General features: G+C 39.8%; 1 protein-coding gene and 2 non-coding genes across 3 annotated transcripts in view; 2 read left to right on the forward strand and 1 right to left on the reverse strand.

The window, feature by feature from the left end:
* Positions 1-17,580, forward strand: part of LOC119692348 (formin-like protein 7) — a 41,435-nt gene extending 23,855 nt beyond the window's left edge. The window contains exons 3-7 of the mRNA XM_048633386.1: positions 9,889-10,100; positions 15,704-15,948; positions 16,387-16,590; positions 16,976-17,160; positions 17,491-17,580. Of these exons, the coding sequence (XP_048489343.1) occupies positions 9,889-10,100; positions 15,704-15,948; positions 16,387-16,590; positions 16,976-17,160; positions 17,491-17,580 (936 nt within the window). The remainder of the gene's footprint in view (positions 1-9,888; positions 10,101-15,703; positions 15,949-16,386; positions 16,591-16,975; positions 17,161-17,490) is intronic.
* On the forward strand, positions 387-518 carry LOC119692457. The gene has a single exon (XR_005254247.2). It is a non-coding gene; the product is annotated as a U4atac minor spliceosomal RNA (small nuclear RNA).
* A 3,441-nt stretch (positions 17,581-21,021) lies between the features above and the next one.
* Positions 21,022-21,093, reverse strand: Trnaa-cgc. Its single transcript has one exon. It is a non-coding gene; the product is annotated as a tRNA-Ala (tRNA).
* Between the last annotated feature and the right edge of the window lie 1,161 nt (positions 21,094-22,254).

The following is a 22,254-nucleotide window of genomic DNA, read 5'->3' on the forward strand; positions in this document are numbered from 1 at the left end:
CACAAAAGGGTGAAAGTGATTGCTGCTACCGATAATGGAGAATGAAGATGTATAAATGAGGAGAGATATGATTAACATCTTGTTTTATCTGTAATTATTATGCACAATGCTATGGTGAGGTTTAAAAAGATGCTAGGTAATCAGCCTCTGACATTTCTGTTGTGACAAACCTGTAATCTGCAAGCTTTAGTGGTCTTGATCTTGGTATATTGTATGAGGAAGGTCGAGGACATAGCGTCCTCTTGGAGTCTTGGCATATCATCTCATCTCATGGAACTCTTCCACTAGTACCAGTACCCACACCTAGATGGCGCTATACCAATTCCTACATCGCGGTATGGTTTGATCGCCGCGAGTTGACAAGTACGCGTGAGATCCACAACTCGTTCTTCCTTGTCTTGGGGAGCATAGTGCGCCATGATCGTAAAGTGAGAGCACTGATGCTGGCACCCACAACATGTTGCGACATGACCCGCGCCCGGCCGCCGTCAGGGGGTCCGAGCGCAATTTTTGAAAGGCCCTTTTACTTTAGAAAGGGCTCGACTGTGTTGTTTCAGGACTTTCAGGAGAAATATGGTGAAAACTACAACTACATACTACACACCAACAAAAACTTTCTATTTTTTTATTAGAATGTGTTATTAATTTAATACTTCTCACGGAATATTTATACTATTCCCTATTAATTAGTTATTACGATTTATAGATTAACAATTAATTAGATAAACAATTCAAGTTCCTGAAATAACTCTTAAATATAAAGTTTAAAAGTAAGTTATCTTCTTTCCTTTCTCGCTTGGCAAAATAAACCTTTTACTTCGTGTCCTTACAAAATCAGTGTAGCCTTTAAATTAATGAGGCGTTTGTTAAAAAAAAAAAAAAGTTCCTTTTTGGAGAAATAGATGGCGTTGTCTGGGGTTGTACCAACTTTCAAACCCTCAGAACACACTCAGATCACAATATGTTATTCTGTGAGGCTAACGAAATGTGAAAGTGACGTAGGTAGGTAGAATTGTAGTATTATTTTCTCTATGATGTCGATGTCACTGTTGCTTCAGCGTTCAGTGCGATGACGATTCTTTTCAAGTTTTCTCAGTTTCCTTGTGTTTCTCCTGTATTAATTGAGTTGTAGTTGAGCTATCTGCTCCTCCTCCCTTGATACTGTAGAGTTAGTGCACTTGAGATAGTGACTCTTTTGAGATAGTTTGAGTTTGAGTTCTTATTCTGAGTTTAGTACTCTTTGCTCTCTATGTAATTTTTGACAGTTGATACACTGCGTTTTCACGCCATCTATCCTCTTACCCAAAAGCTCAACTGACAGCTGTCAAGGAAAACGGCTCATTACAATCGATTTAAAAATTACGGAAACCCTCCCTATTCACCATTTAACGTCCATAAAAACCCTTTTAACTTTATTCGCCGAGGTTTCGTTTGTCTGGCTGTACAAGGGCCGTACAGTCAACGACAAAAAAGCAATTAAACTTCAGTTGAAATGTAGCCCTTGTGACGAAAGAAATACGATACAAGATACAGTGTGTTCGTTTAAAAACCCAGCTGAACGGTGGATTTGGAAACGATTAGGGAATAATTAATTCCATTGCACGTTGAAAATGCCCCGTCAAAGGATTACAGGGATAATGGGGGCGAGCCTTTCAGGGTGTAGGTGAGAAGTATTGTGTCTTGTTGTGAGAATGGAAAGTGTGATTTGCTTTCTTTGCTGAGGGGTAATTTAGCCGGGAAGCTTAGCGTGCGATGAGCGTTTATTTCGAGGGTTTTTTTCTTGTTTGTTAAAAGGGGATTTAGGTATTTTCGTCTGACACTGAAAACGAAAGGGTATAGTGATGTAACGAATGTGGGTTTTTGGACATTCGCAAATGCGAATGCGAATACGAATATCTGATATCGACATTCGCGAATGCGAATATTCAGCTTGTGTTCAAATTTGGCGCCACTTGTACGTTCCGTTCTAGGCGCATTCCGAATCAGACTAGCCAACACTAGTCGCAGTTTTTTTTAAAAATAGTAACACTTTTTTAAGCTCCGTACCTGTTACGACACATTGCGACTGTGTGCGGTTTCTGAGGGCGACTTAAATCTTAAACGAAACATTGGTAGTAGTAGCCACTTTTTGATCAGGCGCTAGAAATCAGAGACGCATCGTCTCTGAAGGCGTCAACCGGGCGATCCGAGGATCGTTCCGGTAGGGATGGCTGCATCAGCAGTCAAGTTCCAGTGTGCCCAGTGATGGGTGCTAGCAGTGGCGCCGCGAGCTGCGCCACCGCGCCTGTCACTTAGCGGCACCAGGACAACATATCAAAGCGCGCTTCGGGTCAACTTAACCGGAGTCAGCGGCCCCAGCAGCAGCGGTCCAGTGCACCCGGTGACAGGATGCCAGCGGTGACACTCACGAGCGGAGCGACGTCGTGCCTATCGCCTGCCACTTGAGCGGTGCCAGTGACAACAGCTTGGTAGCCTTATGTTCGGATCGCTGGTAGTAGAAGCAATGTTTATTTGTATATTTCATAGGGTCATTAACATGTAAGAAATCCTAATACCGCGATGTAGTTTGCGGGATAGTGACATCTATGTAAATACGTAAATACTACTTGATAACTGAACAAAACGTATTTAAATCTATGGATGTCTTGCTCTGACACTATACTGTCAAAATACGCTTTTTGTTTGTTTTAAGAGTTTATTTATATTTAATCTCTAATCTTTAATCTCACGGAATTCTGACAGTTATCAATTTTTGACATGTCAGAGATCACAAACCTTTTTTGGCTGGGTACTTTTTTCAATACGAGTCTGAACATCAGTTGTATCCGGACAATTTTCTATATTATATTTTTAAATATTTAGAATGATGGTCTTTACGTTAGGCGCAAAAGAACCACGAGGACGCTTCTTTCTGGGAGAGAGAAAGTCTGACTCTTGTGCTCTGTCAGATGGGGCCGCTTCCTGTGAAGGGCCAGGTTGTGGCTCCATAACGTTTATAATAATCAACAAACTATCACAACGCGAAAGGTCAACGATAAGAAACCGGCCAAGTGCCAGTTGGACTCGCGCACTGAGGGTTCCGTACAAGTCTACTTACCTGAAATATTTTTCCTTTTAATTTCATCATTATGGACATCTATATGAAATATTAGCTTGATATCTTTAACCGTTTCTGAGAAAAAGGGTGGTGATAGACAGACGGACAACAATAAGGGTTCCTTTTTTCCTTTTAGGTACGGAACTCTAAAAAAGAATAGTAACAATCGGATCAATCGTTTCCGAGATATTCGTGGACAAACATACATACCAACAAACATATAAACATACTTATGCATTATATTGCATGGTGTGTGTAGGTGCATAATTAAGTTGTTTTCTGGTATTGTTTTTTGCACTTAACGCTGCTACTGAAATAACTGTTTATAACTAAGTATAATGTTAATTTATAAATTATTTACTTATACGCTGTTCTAGGGTAACAATCTAAGGCTATTATAATCTCACCTAGTAAGTAGATTAAGTCCTTGGATCTTGTAATTCAAAAAGTACTTATTTTCTTGAAATAAACAGTTTAATTTTTTTTTATATACAATAAAAATTTTCATATTTGTTTATTACTCTTAAGTCATATGTTAATATGGTGCATAATCTTACATAGGTACCTACATACCGAACATATTATGTACTTACCGAATTGAGAATCTTTTATTTGAAATCGATTAAAAAGGTTTGTTATCCCTGAATTTAGTAGCAAGTGATGCCATACTAAAGAATAAAATAAAGTAATTAAAATTAATTCGATACAATGGTCGTGAGTCGTGATTTTACTTAATATTATAAATGCGAAAGTTTGTGAGTATGTGTGTACCTTTGTTGCTTCTTCACGTCAAAACAACTGAATCGATTTTAATGAAATTTGGAATGGAGTTAGCTGACACCCTGGATTAACACATAATAGCTTATGTGTTAATCCAGGGAATTCCGCGATAAAAAGTAGCCTTTTTATCACGGAATTCCCACGGGAAAACTAATTAAGGTGAAGCGAAACTCGTGGCAACAGCTAGTATTGAAATATTTGTTATTTTTGTATTACCTACTTCACTTGAGCAAGTAAATATTTAGATTTATGTTTTTCTATGAAAACATTTAAAAAAATATTGCCCTTAAATGGATCCAAATTTTACCTTTTTTCGGTGAAGAGCTTTTTTAGTGGTATCACTAATGAAATGTCAGAATTCCGCGGAATAAAAAATTAGAGTATAGGTCCTATGAAACTGTTAACTAAGGTGAAGTCGGCTAATGCCGAATTTCGGGTAATTCCGATTATAGACTATTTCTTCAAAACGCAGCCATACTTTGAACTGTGGAACCATTCACCTTGATGGCAACTTAATCTTCTAACTCACTTGGGTTGACCCAGGGCGCTAGGACCGAGCGTGCGTGTTAAAACGTAAAATTAGTAAAAAGGTGCATATACTTCGACATTTTCAAATTTTCGGAATTTCCCGCACATCGGTATAAAGAAATAAGTTTAGGTAATCAAATGATTGCTTTTTCATCCAAAAGATTGTCGTTTTCGTTTACTAAGTTTTAAGACCCTAGCTCATATTTTTTGTATTTTGCGGAATTAGCCGACTAATTCCAAATGTTAAAACATTTTATTATGAAATTCTGTGGATCGAGTAATTTCTAATTATAAATATGACATAAATGTGTAAAAGTACTTCTGGGCAGTTCTAGGGAATATTACGAAATATGTTTTTGCGAGGTTGATCGATAAAAAAGCAATAATAAAAAATAACCCTCGACCAGTAAAAAAGATAACAACAGAAAAAATCGCTTTAAGCGATAAGACCGCCATTTTTGTACATAGTTTATAGTATTTAAGTTATATAAGTTTCTTTTATGTGTGTGTGTACAAATAAAGAATATTCTATCTTCTATCTATCTATAACAACGTTTGAAACTTAAATATTTACGAATTCCGAGGGTATTTACAGAATCCTATGAAACAGAGTTTTAGGTTGTATATTCAAGTATACAAAACGACCTTACATGAGTAACAATAACCCAACCAGTTCTGATAATATGAGAAAATATGAACATGTAGCGAACTTGACCAAAAACCTTTGGGAATAACCCACCTTCACTATATTTAAAGTTTCGTTTCCCAAAGTAAATAAATAATACCAAGTGATAAAGTGGTCTTACTGGTAATGTGATTAAGAGGGTAACTTGTAATAAAAAGGATATAGATACTATAGATGAATGGATTTTGATTTTGTTAACCTACCATTATTTTCAAATAGTTTTTTCTAATGAGTACTGATATTCGCAAAACATTCGCACAACATTTTGCGAATGCGAATGCGAATGCGAATATTCGTTACATCACTAAAAGGGTATTACGTAGACACATATTATTGGTTGGTTGAGTACTTACTTGGTTGAGTATATTGTTATTGGAATAAAAATGACACAATTTTTTTCTGATTATACATAGAATGGATTATTCTGTCAAATAGTTTTAACTGACCAATTTCAAATTGGACATCCTGCCTGTAAATGATGATGGGCACCAATATATGGAAGCTGGGACCAGCACCAATAGAAATGAGTGATACGTCGTTGAAAAGGTATTTTTTTGCAGAATATGAATAACGGAAGCGCTTGTCTTTATTTACTGTCCAATTAGAATAATCTTACCTTGAAAGTTTTTATATTTTATTTCTGTAATTTTAATGTTTTTGTTAGTTTTTCACATTCATTTTTAATTTTTATAACGAAATGATCATATTGTACATTGTGTGGCTGCACAATGAAGAGAGTCACAGAATTTAGATATCTCGGTCACCTGGTGAACGAGGATCTTCATGACGATGCAGACATAGAGAGGGAGCGTAGGGCGCTGTCAGTTAGATGTAATATGGTAGCTCGCAGGTTTGCTCGGTGTAACAGAGAAGTCAAAGTGTCACTCTTCAAGGCATACTGCCAAACATTTTACACCTGTAGCCTGTGGGTGAAGTACACACAGAAAGCTTATAGCGCCCTGCGCGTGCAATACAACAACTCGTTCAGAATACTGTTGCGGCTCCCCAGGTTCTGCAGCGCGTCAGCGATGTTCGCCGACTCCCGCACGGACGGCTTCCACGCGATACTGCGCAAGAGAGCAGCATCCATGATGCAGCGTATCCGATGCAGCTCCAACAGTATTCTGAACACACTCTGCAATCGTTATGATTCCCCGATATGGCAGCACTGGGTGGCCTTGCATGTTTAATTTTAAGTTTCTACCTATGTTGTTTTTTACCTTGTTTTAGTCATTTAATATTTGTTTGTTGTTCTTTGTTATTTGTACCTGTCTTACTAATATTTATATTTTAAGAAATTTATGTAACTAACTTTTTATGGACTTACAGTCTGCAATAAATGATTTAATAATAATAATAATAATATTTCATATAATATTATATTTTTTTATTATCTCAGTAAATAAAACCAGTTGAAAGTAATTTCTCCAATTTCAATAATACGTGTTTACGTGTATTACGCCCTAACTGTCATCGAGTCCTTCGTCAAGTCGCGCGCCTTAGAGTCGCGCGCCGCGCGAGTTGGCATCTACTGTTTTTTTATATCATCAACTCGCGTGCCCATGTAAAGTACATGTAAAGTACGGTCAGATGCAAACGAATTGAAACTAAAAAATATAGTTAAATATTGTCCCCTGGCTGATTAGTATAAGAAGGTACCGACTAGACAGTCGCCATTAAAGTAGATGCTTTGATTTCGGGACAATAAAGCCTATGTTGGAAGTGCGGAATGAGGCAAAAGGGGATGTGACCTATGACGCATGATACCCAAGATTGCTATCTCTCTCATCCCGTGCGCCAATTTTACCTGTCATAGCTATGTCCTTGAAGTTTTTGTTGCAAAAACCGGTTTAAAGGGTTAAAACGTCATTGTTTTAGTGACGTCGTTTTAGTGTTACTCCTAATGCGAAGCAGAGATGTACAGTGCATTACTTACAGTCTACAGTAAAGTGCAAAAATATTAAAATGTGTCAGTTTTTACTGATGTTGATGTACTGTGTATGTGTATTGTGTTTTATTTTAAGGTAAAGTCCTATAAAATACCCTATACATTTTAAGTAGTTACCTTAAGCATAAATAGCATAATAAATTATAACTTTTGTGGCTGACTCTACATATTTTCACAGTCGAGCGAGTTGACGACAAAAAAGTAGTTAAATACGGGAGGGGCAACTCGCGCGCGGCGCGCGAGTCTTAGGCGCGCGACTTGACGAAGGACTCCTGTCATCAGGAGAGAGAGTGCAATGCCATAGAAAAATACTTCCTTCCGACGAATATATTTCAAAATGGACAACTTATACGGATTTGTCGCCATAATACTTTTTTGCTCACTTGAAAAGAGCTATCCAACGATGTATGTCTCATCTTTATTGGACATAGGTCCCAAAACGCCCATTGTCATTTATATCTGTATCGGAGGAGTTAAGTAAATACGAAAGGAGAGAGATACGTTATAGTGACGTATCGGTATCTCTTGCTTCCGAAATACATTCTGCTACGAATCAAGACGCTAATTAAACTGAATGGCCAGTTGATACCTCAATCATGAAGGTCCCTTTCAGCCACCCTACGCACATACACTATAAAACCACCAGATAAAGAAGACTGCGCAAAGTAAAAGATCCACTAATAGTTTTATACGAGCTGTAATTAAATGGATTACCCAAGTTTTCGGATGTTCCACTTAAAACGTAGTGGCGGGTTACGACCGGACTTACGACTGTAGTGGAGGGGTTCTACCTTTTTTGGCATAAGATTTATTTGCCTAATCTCGTATTGCATAGTAACGTTTGGTCAAAGTCTCGTTACGCCGAAAATCGTATGGCATAAATCTCGTTTAGTAAAAAGTTATTTCGCATAAGATTGTTTAGCCTAATAATGGTATTGCCAAATCTTGAATAGCCTAATAATGCTATGGCATAGGTTTATACAAAGTAATAATATTCGTTTGGCTTTAACTTTGACGGAGCGTCTCCCTACATAGCGCAAGCTGGTGCCTTGTATTGTTTCCGCTGTTTGGATAACGCTCCGCTCCGCTTCGCTGCGCTCCGCTTTGGTTTTGATGAACATGTGCACCTAACACGCTCCTCCTCGCTTTGCTCGTCGTCGCACCTATTTTTAGGTTTCGATCTCATGGGGTTTGTAATAATTATATTGGTCTTTAACTTTCGATTTTTTGATCATACAATATCGTGATTTTCGGGATGTAGGAGAAAAATACCACAATTTGTACATTTACTACATACTTAATATATTATTTATTAAGATAACATTAGGAGAAACAAGATTATACATAGGTATAGACGAACATAAATTTGAGCAAACGAAACTTAGGTGTTTAAAGATTGTGCCTAAAGAGTTTTAGACGAAACGAGCCTTATGCCACATAAGTCTTGGCAAAGTGATGGTTCGGCCAAAAAAGTTTAGACCATACGAGTTATGCGAAATGAGTTTTGGTCAATAAAGATTATGCGAGATGAGCGGAACCCTAGTGGAGGAGATTGGACCCGCGCCAATAGACTTAGCAGTTCGACTCAAGTGCTGGAGGCCTATTGTGGGTGACTTGAACATGCCAATGCGATTGCTGCTGGGATACTGCATCACTTCGAAAGTGGATGTTAAGGCCCGTTTGCATATTCATGATTAGAGCATGGACTCAGTAAAGTAGAGATAGAAGGTTCCGACTGTAGTAGATGCAGGACCATTACAAAAAGTGAACATACACAGAAAAAATACCCTATCTACACTATCTGTAGGTATACTGCCGAAAGGCTTTATTCAGTGTAGTTACGTATAGTTTCACGAAAGATGGTCACAAATGACGGCATACCTAATGCTGTCCGAAGGAGCACGTGAGATGAATAAAGTTCATGTTTTTCTCCTTTCACAACAAGTTACATTGTATTATATCTGTTGTTTGTATACTTGTAGATAGGTTCTCACTATCACTTTGAAAACTCAGAGTGGCCTGTGAATACGCTGTGGCACATACGAGCTAGAAGTTCGACCATTAATGCTATCCCGGAAACAATTCAACTACTCAACAAGGTTTAGTATTGAAAGCCTTATTGTGTCTGATTGGAAGACTTTGGTTTATTGCGACTTTGAAAGGAAAGTCTTTTTCTCCTTAGAGAAAATCAAAAGTCAGTTTAGGTAAAGTAGAAACAAAAAATAAGGTTTAATAGATCTATCTTGGTTTATGTTGCCCCAAGTCGTTCCCTGAGCAATAAATATCTCGACCGATATTAAGTCGCCTCACACACACACACCATCTATCACAGTCACCCCCTACACCTACAACTATACACGTAACACTACAACGTATAACTAGATTCTGACCACCGCCTCGGGTAAATTGTCCCTAACTCGATTGTAGCTTCATTTACACGGTCTCTGAATAGGGGAACTGGGTGTCGATTGGACCTATGTGTAGGTTTAGAACTAGACCAACTAGGTCTCACTTGAATGTATATTTTCTACTTTTGTATGCTATTTTACAGATTTCAAATTCATAATGCTTTCGTATTACTTACTTAGGCGTATTGCGCATTCTGTGAGTTCTGATTGCAAGATCTAGAGGTGTACTAGGGTTCGTCAGCAGTGAAAGTCAGATCTTCGCAGACTGGCCAGGGTTGCCTGGATTTTATTGGATACGGCTTTTATCTCACATTTAACTAGGGGTGTTCCATTTGAGGCATTTTACTCTCATTTCTCAATACTTTCCGACATAATAATTTTTGATCCTGAGTGCGCAAAGATGAGCCAAAACTAAAACTCCCACCCTCCACAATTCCAGCAGCGCCGTTCAAGCGTGACGGTCCGCCGGCTGCCCGACATCCCGGCGGCCTGCGCCACGCCGTCGCCGCGGCCGCGCTGCCGCATCAAGACGAACCCCTGGCTGGGCGGCACGAGCCCCAGCCGCCGCCGCGCCCCGCAGCCGCCGCCGCCGCCGCCGCTGCTGCATCATGCGCCTTACTCCCTGGATGCGAGTTCGGCCAGGTTTGGGACCAGGTTTGTACATACATATGCTCACGACTGTAATCCCCGAAGGGGTAGTCAGAGATGACACGCAAGCGCATCGCCGAAAGCGGGCGCGAGCCGTATCGCCGTTTTTTAATGAGTACAATGCACTGAAGTTGTCGGGTAAGTGGGCAACCCGACTGTCAGATGTTTTTAAGCTGTCCAGGTTTGTGCTGTAGAATTGTTATATTAATAGGTTTCGGGTAGACATAAGTTAGCGCGGGCTGCGTCCCGCGCCCCAGTCCTCAGTCGAATAAATGCTTGTTCATATATCGGTTGTCTCAATTATAACAGTGGCGACGAGGATGGGATTGAAATTTAAATTACAAATATCACCATTGAACTTATGTTCGGACGTATTGGACCAATTCGCACAGAGGTACCCTAATTTATTTTCGGATAAGTTAGGTTGTTTTAACGGTGGGACAGTGAACCTCGACCTTAAACCAGATTCTAAACCGATCTTTAGGAAAGCGAGGCCGCTCCCCTTTGCTATTCGCGAAAAGGTAGAACAAGAAATAGACAGGTTAGTGGAATTGGGCATCTTGGTACCCGTGCAATACTCCGATTACGCAAGCCCCATTGTACCCGTTATTCGCGAAGATAAGAAGTTGCGTCTGTGTGTAGATTACTCGACAACAATCAATAAACAACTGTTTATTGACAAATACCCATTGCCGAGGGTCGATGAACTTTTCGCAAAACTTCATGGCGGTCAACAGTTCTCGAAACTAGATTTGTCTAGGGCGTACAATCAATTTTGTCTCAGTGACAGTTCCCAAGATCTTACGTGTATAAATACACACAAAGGCCTGTATAAATTCACAAGATTAGTGTTTGGGCTATCGTCGGCCCCGGCCGTGTTCCAGAGAGCGATGGAGTCGCTGCTATCCGGGCTCGACGGAGTGCTATTATTCTTGGATGATATCTGTGTCACCGGCAAGGATAAAAAAGAGCATAGTGAAAGGTTAAACCAAGTGTTTGATAGATTAGAAAAGGCCGGCCTTGTTTTACAAAAACAAAAATGTTTATTATTTCAGGACTCAATTTCATACTTGGGATTTGTAATTGATCGTAACGGAATTCATAAGTCGCCGGAAAAGGTTAAGGCTATTTTGAATGCGAAGACACCCACTAATGTATCGGAGCTAAAGTCATTTTTGGGGATGATAAATTATTATAGGTCGTTCATTAAAAATGCGTCATCTATTATGAGCCCGTTACATAAATTACTACAAAAAGGTAGTATGTGGCAATGGTGCCCTGAGCATGAGTTGGCAATTACAAATATAAAAACAATATTGGCATCGGATAACACCTTAGCACATTTTAATCCAAATGCCAAAATAATATTAACCGTAGATGCATCTCCTTACGGGCTAGGAGCGATATTATCGCAAGAGGAAAATGGTGTGGAAAAACCAGTTTCGTTTATGTCACGGTCATTGTCACCCGCTGAAAAACGTTACAGCCAAATCCAAAAAGAAGCAGCGGCCATAGTGTTTGGAGTAAAAAAATTCCACCAATACCTATTTGGTCGTTCTGATCCGTTTATATTGCGCACGGATCATAAGCCTTTGCTATCAATATTTAACCCTAGCAAAGGAATTCCAGAAATATCGGCTAACAGGCTCCAACGCTATGCAATTTTCCTCTCCGCGTATAATTACAAGATAGAATATGTTTCGAGCGCTAATAATGCAGCTGATTTCCTAAGCAGATCTGTAGCCGAGAGTAGTTGCGCACCGCGCGCGGCCGCTAGCTCATGCGATAGTGTTGATAAATTATCGTATGTAAACTTCATTTATAATGGTCACACGCTCTTATCGCAAAAAGAGGTAAAAGAAGCGACACACAATGACACCGTCCTTAAGTCAGTTGTGAAGTATTGTTTGACCGGATGGCCCAGAAAAATTACTGATAAGGATATTAAACCTTATTTTATGTGCCGAAATGAATTATCATTAGAAGAAGATTGTTTGATACGAGGGTCAAAATTGATCATACCAGAATGTTTACGTAAAAATGTTTTGGTCGAGTTACACAGTGGTCATTTAGGTATTAGTAAGGTGAAGTCTGAAGCGCGCGATAGATTCTGGTGGCCGGGCATGTCGAGCGACATTGAACGTTATGTGTCGTCATGCGACGTGTGCGCCACGCTGCGGCCCGCGCCCCCGCGCGTCCCGCTCGCCCCGTGGCGTGTTTTGAAAGTATACAAGGCCAGAACGCACCCATAGTGTACTAGCACTGTATAGTTTCAAGTGAAAAAAAATAATATTTTACTTGAAAATATACACGATTTGTGCGTACTAATCGCGTATACTTTCAAGTTGGGATTTACTGAATCGTTCTTGAAAATATACTGTGCTATTACGCACATGGCTTGATTGGCGTACTTGTCGCATATAATTTATACCTACATGCTGATTCTGATTTACTTAACTGATTCGGTAAATGTACATGACTACAATTTACTTGTTCTACCTATAGAATGTTAATAAATAAATATGAACAAGCTTTAATTTGATTGATAAATTGATATTTATAGCAATCATACTTGCAATTAAGAATACTAATATCTTATTATTTATATGAATTAAGAGTAATACCTACTACACTCACGAGCAATGAATAAGTTCCAATGACGATAGCTCCTGAACCGAAAAGACTAGCTTAATGACGCCGTCGGCAATATTAGAGTACATTTAACAGCGCATCCAAATAATAACCAACTAAAAACGTTAATTTCGTTCAAATTCAACTTATTTTTTTTTTCAATTGGCCTCATTTGGAATTGACTTTTTGCTACTTGGACTTATTCATTGCTCGTAAGTGTAGTAGGTATTACCCTATAGACCTATTACAGACATATTTGTCATCAAGTTTTGAATTCACCGTAATTGTCTTTTGTTCTACACTCTCTTCTGAGATAATTTATACTATTTACAGTTCTACAGTTTAATTTTAATCGATTTACTTTTTAACTGTACGATGTAAACAAAAAACACGTTACGAAAACAATGCCAAGTGCGGAATGATGATACTCGTACAATGTTTAGAAAGCATTAGACTTATTACTATTTCGCATGAAAGAAAGAGCGAGCAACAATTCAAAAGGGCTACCTGGTAACTAATCACGTATAGTTTCAAGTGCTGGCATTGCCGCTTGGCACTTGAAAATATACACGATTAGTACGCAGTGGTAACTGCTGCAGTATATTTTCAAGCCATAATTTTGGCCCAACTTACTTGAAAATATACGCGATTAGTGCGTAATGGCCTTGTATACTTTCAAGTAAATCATGGCACCATTTTAATTTGAAAATATACGCGAGCAGTCCCACCCTCTGCGTTCTGGCCTTGTATAGTTTCAAAACACGCCGCCCCGTGGCCGCACCCGCCCGCTCCATGGCATCGAGTTCATTTAGACTTCCTTGGCCCGATCAATAATAAAACATATCTAGTGATTGTCGATGCCTACTCTAAATGGGTAGAATGTTACGATGTGTCTACAGGGTATGGATCTAGGATAGTCATAGAAAAGTTATGTGACGTCATGGCTAGGTTTGGCCTTTTTCACACAATATTAACAGATAACGGCACATCGTTTTGTTCGACAGAGTTTAAATCATTTTGTGATAGTAACGGAATTAAACACATAACTTCACCGCCATACAACCCGCAAAGCAACGGTCAAGCGGAAAGTTATGTAAAAATAATAAAAAAGGCTATCAAATCGATAATTTTGTCAGGGTCAAATTTGCGAGACTTAAACATTAAATTATGCGAATTTTTATTAAAATATCGCAATTCGAAGCATTTTACAACAGAAAGGTCTCCTTCAGAAGTACTTTTTGGTCACAGATTGCGTAGCAGATTAGATGTGCTGTGCCCTAGCGGGGCGCAGGCGCAGGCCGCCCCCGCCCCCGCCCCCGCCGACACCACACTCGGTGAAACAGTAACACGGAACCAGTCCTTACAGTGTAAACATTATACAGGAAACAGGAAAGTTTCCTTCGTCAGTGGAGAAGTAGTGTTGGTGAAAGTGTTTAAAAATCAAAAATGTGAGTGGGCTAAGGCCGTCATTTTAGAAAAACTCGGTTCTAATGTCTATTCTATTCAATTGTTAAACTCTCAGACTGTTTTGAAGAAACATGCTAATCAAATTTTGAAATTTAAAGGGGAGGAGGATGTATCAGTTATACCTAACGAGTCAGAAAATGTTTGCGAATCTGAACTAGTGTTACCTCCTGTAATGTTGTCTAGTGTTAGCGCACCTGTGTCACCCGAACCTGAGGTACAGGCGGCACAAACCGACGACGTCAGCGCGCCTTCAGCCACGACTTCCGTCTCTGACTCTGAACCTCAGGTTTTGGAAAAACGCAAGCGTAAAGTTATTAATTATAAAAGTTATTTTTAAATCATACTAGCGGATGCCTGCGAGCTACGCTTTGCTTTTAAGTGTGTAAACGGATTTTGTGCCTATTGATTTAAATTGTTTTCAATAATAATTGTCAGGTTTCTTATGCAACTGCTTGCGCCTTATCTTATCAATGGCATTCAAATATTGGCGGAGGTATGTTATATTAATAGGTTTCGGGTAGACATAAGTTAGCGCGGGCTGCGTCCCGCGCCCCAGTCCTCAGTCGAATAAATGCTTGTTCATATATCGGTTGTCTCAATTATAACAAGAATAAACAATAGTTACTATTGAAAATAGAACAATAGAAAAATAGCTGCTTGTGGCTTTTCGGATTCAAGACCAACAGCTGGTTTGTGGATGTGTAGATAGACATGAGCATCCGTCAATTCGATGGATTTGACATAACCTAACCGACCTAACTACTGGTGTACCGAAGGTCGCCGTAGGACAATTAGGTACAACATTAGTATTCTCTGTTGTTATTAAACTTTAGAATAGACTAGTAAGGTAGTATTGGTAAGATACACCTTACCTTAACACCTAACAAAAACTGTAAAAGATTAGCAGTAAAGATTATGTCAACAAGGTAAGCCAATTACAGCTGAGCCGCATCACCCAGTTCTGTGTCAAGTGCCCCACCTGGCGCCTCTATTTGTCGAGACCCACACTCGCGCTGACCCATTTACAACAGAACAACATGATTATACGAGTATACTGACAAATTGAACTGCTGTTTTCTGAATAGACGTGTTGTGAAAGCGGTAAAAGTTTTGTTTTGTCGTACAATGCAACGTGTAGTTGAATATGCAATTAACTTGGGTGAATTTAAGTTGCTGAATTGTTTTATGAAAGGCTATATGATAAATGGGCTTCGTAATAACTAATGGCTGTAAACGCCGTTTATCTGCATCCTAACTCCATTTGCAGAAGTGAGTATGAAATCTGTATCCGATCTCAAGCAGCCATTCGAAATCTGAAATATGAATAGATTTTTTTTAAACGAATCACCTCTTATCTCATAAAGTCTTATAAACCACATAACGGTGAGTTAACTTGGCACCTGACCGGTACTCGACATGACCTCTGGTTCTTGTCGACCAGGTGCCAACTTGATTCGCGCGGGTTGTACATTCACAGAAATATACTAAACCAATGTCTCTCTGAATTCCAGGTCCCCACTCAAGTCACCCCTCCGCTCCCCATACCACCGCGGGGGGGCGTCGAGCGACGAAGAATGCCGCGGCATGCGCACGCGCGGCCGCGAGACCGCCATCTTGTCCGACAACGACGTGGACTCCGATGGAGACACTGGGTTAGACGGTGGAGATGAGGACGAGCCTGATGATGATACCGCTTCCCCGAGTCGCCGGCGCGCGCGCCGCCGCCGCCCCCCGCGCCGGCCACCTAGATCTGCTGGTATGTGATGAAGCAGGATGTTTTTCAGAAGTTTACCAATGTCCTATAAGTATTTAGTTTAATTACATAAAGTTTGTAGCCTTTTATATCTATCAATACGTGCTACCTTACCTACATATTGGGACAGATTAGGAAGCCATATATGCGATAAGTAACTTTATTCCAATCAAAATAAAGAGAGACATGTTCCTGAAAATTCATCTACATGCTATAGGCCAAACTGGACAACTTTCCTCACCAGATGTGGTGTCATTGTATCCCAGCCTGGCCCTGTAGCACGGGGCTCGCTCTTGAAGATGCGCCATGTGAGTGAGCGCGATGCAAAACTCTTATCACGTCTTAACTGTGCCCCGTACTAACCCTTCTGTACAGCCTATTTTAACCAATGAATTAAATAAACTAATCCCAAGCTTCTCACAGTTGCTCTAATAATTCCAGGAGCCACGCCGCCCCGGGCGCGGCGGCGCGCGCACGCCCCCTCCGCCCCGCCCGCGCGGCGCGACCCGCTGCTGGAGGCGGACCGGGAGGCCGAGCGCAAGTACCGCGAGCTCATCCGGGAAGCGGAGAAGCTGCTCGTCTCCGTGTCCCGGGCGCCGCTGGAGCCGCCGCATAATCCCAGGATACGGGAGTTGAGAGCTACAGGTATGTAATTTACTAGCTGATCCCGCGAGCTTTGATTCGCTTTAAAAAATGTTCCCGTGGGAATTCCGCGATAAAGTAGCCTATGTGTTAATCCAGGGTCTCAGCTAATTCCATACCAAATTTCGTCAAAATCGGTTCAGCCGTTTTGACGTGAAGATGTAACAAACATGTACACACACACATACTCAGAAGCTTTCGCCTTTATAATATTAGTAGGATTCTTTTGTATACACTTGACCCTATTTAATCGTGAAATATCCTTCCATCCAAAAGTTCCCTTGAAAAAATCGCTTTAAGCGATAAAACCGCCATTTCAGTACCTAATTAAGAATTGTAATTTATTTCCCGTTCGTGTACAAATAGAAAACATCCCACCTATCCACAGAGGTCGAAGCGCCGCGCCGAAGTCCCGAAAGAACCCACATAACGAACTTCATGCGTGCCAACTCGCCAGAGCCGCCGCGGCGGGTGTCCCCGGTGGCGCGGCGCTCGCCGCTGGCCCGCCAGCCCGCGCCTGCTGAGCGGCCCCAGTCGGAGCCGCCTAAGAGGAAGGCGTATGCTAGAGAGGAGGTAGGTTCGATTACAATACAACTAAGAAAGACAAAACATTTTGCACTCACGAGCAATGCAAAGGTTGCCTGCTACGAAACGGCATCGTATGACACTGGAACTTTTTCATTTCTCGTGAGCGTACTTTAAAACAAAAACCGTAGTAGGCGGCCTTATTGCTTATAGCAGTCTCTACCAGACCTTATTTAGATGGTTCAATTGACAGCTAAAGCTTTAAATTTAAAATGCGTTGGTGGATTTATTCCCTCCAAAACTGTGAGACTCAGGGACTTTTAGTTTACTTGCTGCTCCAAAGTAGGCTATTCTAAAAGACTTTTCTGTAATTTCCAGGTGCTCCAAACCCTAGAAGGGCTGCGCAAGAGTCTGCAGCAGCAGTCAGCGCTGCTCGCCGTGCAGCGCACCCGGCTCGACTCTCTATAACTTCACTGTAGTACCTCACTCACTCATCATGGATCTCTAAATCGACGAACGAACGAAAGAGAATACCTTCTTAATATGCGATGGTTACCGCTGCAGTTTTGTTTTTCCGAAGCTTCGGAGCGCTGCGCGAACCACGGCTCTATATCGTTTGTTCGTCGATTGAAATAGTGACCGCCCAGTAAAGAATATTGAGTAATGCGAACTTGGCTTGGTAACAGCCTACTAGGAAACCGAACGAGGTATAAACGAGTTTCCCGAAAAGTAGGCCGCATTACTCAGAATCTCAAATTTAACCATCTAAGAAAACCTGGAAAGCTTGGACCCAAAGCCTTATAAAGAAGCCTTTGATCCCCAATAGAGCCTAGTCGTTTCCGCACATCAGCTGATGTTTCACGAAGGTCCTTCAAGGCTTTTCAAGGTTTTGAAACTTCTTATTCATCTTTCAGTACTAGTCTGAGCTTAGGGTGCTTACATAGAGAATCGGGTTCCCTGTATCTACCTGTACCGGTAACCTGATTATGCGAAAGCGCTCATGATATGTCCACCTTTTGTACAGTTATATCTCATATTTGTGCAATAAAGTATTAAATAAATAAATATTAAAAAATCCGGGAAATGCTCCGTGATTGAGCGCTTTGGCATTATCAGGTTACCGGTACAGGTAGATATAAGGAACCCGATTCTCTATGTAAGCACCCTTACCAAAGATGGTGTGTCTTGTGGACTCACTGAATGTATCCTATGAAACTATTCTTCCCGTCCCCGCCAAACCTTTAGCTACTATCGTAGGTCATTCTTAGCTACCTTTAGTCATTTATACTTCCATTAGTCAATTTAGTCACTAATTCATGTGAGGTTGAGGGCGCTTCTAAATAGATATATGTATAAGATACTTACAGAGTTTTGCAACAGTGGATTAGTAACCCGTAAAGACTAGACAACTTTCGTTATACTTATTATGACTTTTTGGAATTCCTGAAATTATGGAAAAATTATGTTACCAAAAAAGTTTATATTTATTATTATTAAACATTTATTTTGAGATATAACATCCATAGTGAATTAATAAAACATGTCGAAAATTGTTAGTCAAAATATAAAAATCATAGGCAAAAATTAAATTATATGTATATATTTTTAAATATATGGTGAAATATTTTTTTTTCAATTTTTTTTCAAACAACCACAACGAACTTACATCTAGAACAAATAAGTTAACCAATGATTCTTTGAGACGCCTCTTGCGGCTTCGACAACATTTTGAATTCCATTTATTTTGAAGCTTACATCAATCTCACATGAATTGGTCATCCCTTCCTTTTTCTCTAGTCCCTCCAGTTTAATCTAGTCTAGAATCAGTCATTATTATAGATAAGTAGATAGTGTAGATCTTGTTATCGTTTCGGCGAGGCCATTTTATTATCTTCCAATAAATAAATAAAAACACATAGTTGTAGAAACATTTACATTTTTATAGATTATAGTCGGTAAGACTTGGCCAGTGTCGCTCGGAAGTAAATGCCAGGAAATATAGATTCCAAGCTTCTTAAAAAGTATTTAGTAGTATGATAACCAATATAAATCAATTCACCATATTTGATTACTTATATCGGATATCCTTGAATAAATTAATTTGTTACCGTTAGATTTTGAGACAAAGGCTTGATTGAATATTCATAATGATTTATCTGATTAATGAAATTACTTCCTGGCTTAGCTAAATATAGCTAGATCCGGTATGGCTGGACCAAGTCATTATACAGGTTAGATGTTTGTAGCCATAGTTGGTATAGGGTCGAGTAGCGTCGTATTGTAGTGTTCACTGGAAGGTTAATAGTGTAGTCAAGGTATTTTTATCCTTTTCCAACAACATAGATGCTTCAATAGACTGTTTTGTTGTAGGTTTTGTAACCTAAAATTATAAAAAATATTGACCACTTTAAGATTTTGATACGGTTTGTTTGTGTTTACCAGTTAGCACCGTGCTAGGCCTTATGTAAAGCGTAGACTAGTCAATAGGGACCTCAACTCACCATGCATCTGTCTAAGATGTATAGTAGAAAACTGTAGATATTACCCATCTTCACGTAAAAATGCCTATGTTTGATTCAGACAAGGACCGTGTAAGGACCATATTCTTTGTCTCACTCCTAGACGCAGTGTTAGAAAAGGATAAATATGCATACAGGGTTATCCTTCTGGTGATCTATTCCTGTAGCTAGAAGGTAAGGCGCCAGGCCGACTCTCGGCGTACTTAAGACTGCATTATATACACATGTTTACTCGTTAATATGAGACTTTGCGGTATTCGGGATAGGGCTCAATACATTATGTCAGCTCTAAAATTAAAACAACACTCCATGTTAATCTAAAGGAGTCTACACACCAAACCCGCCGACCCGCCGACACAGCCCGGCGGCTTGGTGTCGGCGACTTTGTTTCAAGAATCATGTCGGCGACTCGTACCCGCGCGTGCAAGTACTAAAAAAGTTGTACTGATTTCTTGCCGCCGACACTCACCGACACAGCCCCATGACACATGTTGGCGGGTTGGCGGGTTTGGGTCGCCGACACCAAGCCGCCGGGCTGTGTCGGCGGGTTTGGTGTGTAGAGTCCTTAAGGCGCTAACCACGACAACTTTCATTCGTTAGAATAGAATCAACTTTCATTCGTTCAAAAGTGTACAGCTACTAATGCAGCTGACTGTACGTCTGATTTGAAAACCGAGCAACACTACTTATGGATTGTTCGGTGGTGGCACGGTATCACGGTAGCAGTATAGGTACAAGTTTGCTATCCCAAGCTATCCCAAATACCGCAAGTGTTTTAGGGTCCCACTGCGGTGGGTTTCCCCCATATTTTGTTAGTGCAATTTTGGAGGGCGCCATTACTGCCCCCTCCTGCTAAAGTAATTGTAAATATTTAACCATTTTACTTGTTTATTTATTGTCTATTGTAAGTATAAATAAGATTTATACGTTTAGTTGAATTTTGAATAAAATATTACAGGAAATAATGGTGTTCTTAATTATTATAGTTATATTATTTATAATAGAAGATCTCAGTTTATGGTGCCAACGCCATCTGTAAAACAAATGTAGAATTTTTGGTAAAATAAATGGTAATTGGCTATCTAACTTCCACGATAAACTACAGATGGCGTTACTCGTATCATTATTGAAAAATAAATCTACCCATATCCCAACAAAATAAGTATGGTTTAAATAATTTAGTTTCTTTCTAAAAATCTTTGTACAGAAAAACAATAGATTAATGTAAAGTCATTGCATTAGTGCATAATTCATTAGTAAAAATTGTTTATGAAATTGTACTAATATTACTACATAATTAAGTTGTGTATAAATAATGTACGTATTGATACTATTTATGTATGTTTTTCTCTGATGTATTGAAAACACTATGAATTTTAACAAAATAATTTGGAGGAGCTGGGATTTGAACCCAGGACTTTCAGCATGCGAAGCAGACACTCTACCACTGAGTTACACCCCCGGCGACAAGATCAGCGAAATCAGCATTCAAATTACCAATGTGATGACGTCACGGTCCTAACGTTCCACTAATGCAGCCGCTCAGTAATTGCTGTGATAAATAAATTAAACACTATGATAAAGTTGTAACTCTAGAGTGATACTGATAAAAATAGATAACACTTACATCATTATTAAATAATTTTATTGCGAAGATGGCGATTCTATTTTAAATGTGTGATTAGTAAGTATTTCCACGTGCATTTAGGATGTGTGATTGCTGATACTACTGATAGTGCCAATGTTAACGAAAATAACATAGTCATCATCAAGCGAAGATGTCTTGGTAGGTAGGCATACTAAATACTAAGAAACACTAAACCCATCAGCCTCAAGACTCGTCTCGATTGAATAATGACAGCAAACCGCACGAGCCCTCACCCATCACGCCACCGCCATTTCAAAGCAATCTAGAGCTATCATAACACACGCAGAAGGTTCCAGAAGCTGTCCAGGTCAATTGATGGACAGTTCTCACGGATGCAGACGCCGGCTGCTGTATTGTGCTGCTTGGTGCTCGTTCAGTGAACTCACTTTTGGTGTTGATGAATGAATGATGTCGATTCTTATTTTAATGCTGTCAAAATCTAATTTTCCACTGGCAATAATTATGGTTTGTCATCACTAAAATATGTTTTTGGCTTCAGAATCGACAGCTTTAAACCGCTACTAGTATGTATACTTACCGACTAACCACTGTAGAGTATTTCCTTACAAGGAACCAATGAGGAAATTCAGTATTTTTTTTATTCTATTAGGGCCCTCAATTTTTAATAAGACTGTTAGTGTCAACTAACAAATCATGGCATCTAAATATGACCAATCTACTCTAGAAGGCTGCTGGCTACGGCAGTGGCAATGATAGTCCACGTGGGAGTAGATTATAGTGCTCAAATATGTGCAAATCACCAACACAGACCTTCATAACTCATCATTACCAAATAGGATACGGATGTCGAACAGTGAAGAGAGCTGGAGGAGCAACTGTTGAAGTTGAAGCAGATAGCTTTTATCACTCATATCATTGAAACAGTACCTAGTTAACGATGATGTTGCAGAAAGTTAAGTAAAGTGTGTTTTTTAAATCTCAGATACTTAAATGACAAATGACCGATTCTGAACG

Source organism: Plutella xylostella, chromosome 5, assembly GCF_932276165.1.
Source record: "Plutella xylostella chromosome 5, ilPluXylo3.1, whole genome shotgun sequence".
Taxonomy (NCBI): domain Eukaryota; kingdom Metazoa; phylum Arthropoda; class Insecta; order Lepidoptera; family Plutellidae; genus Plutella; species Plutella xylostella.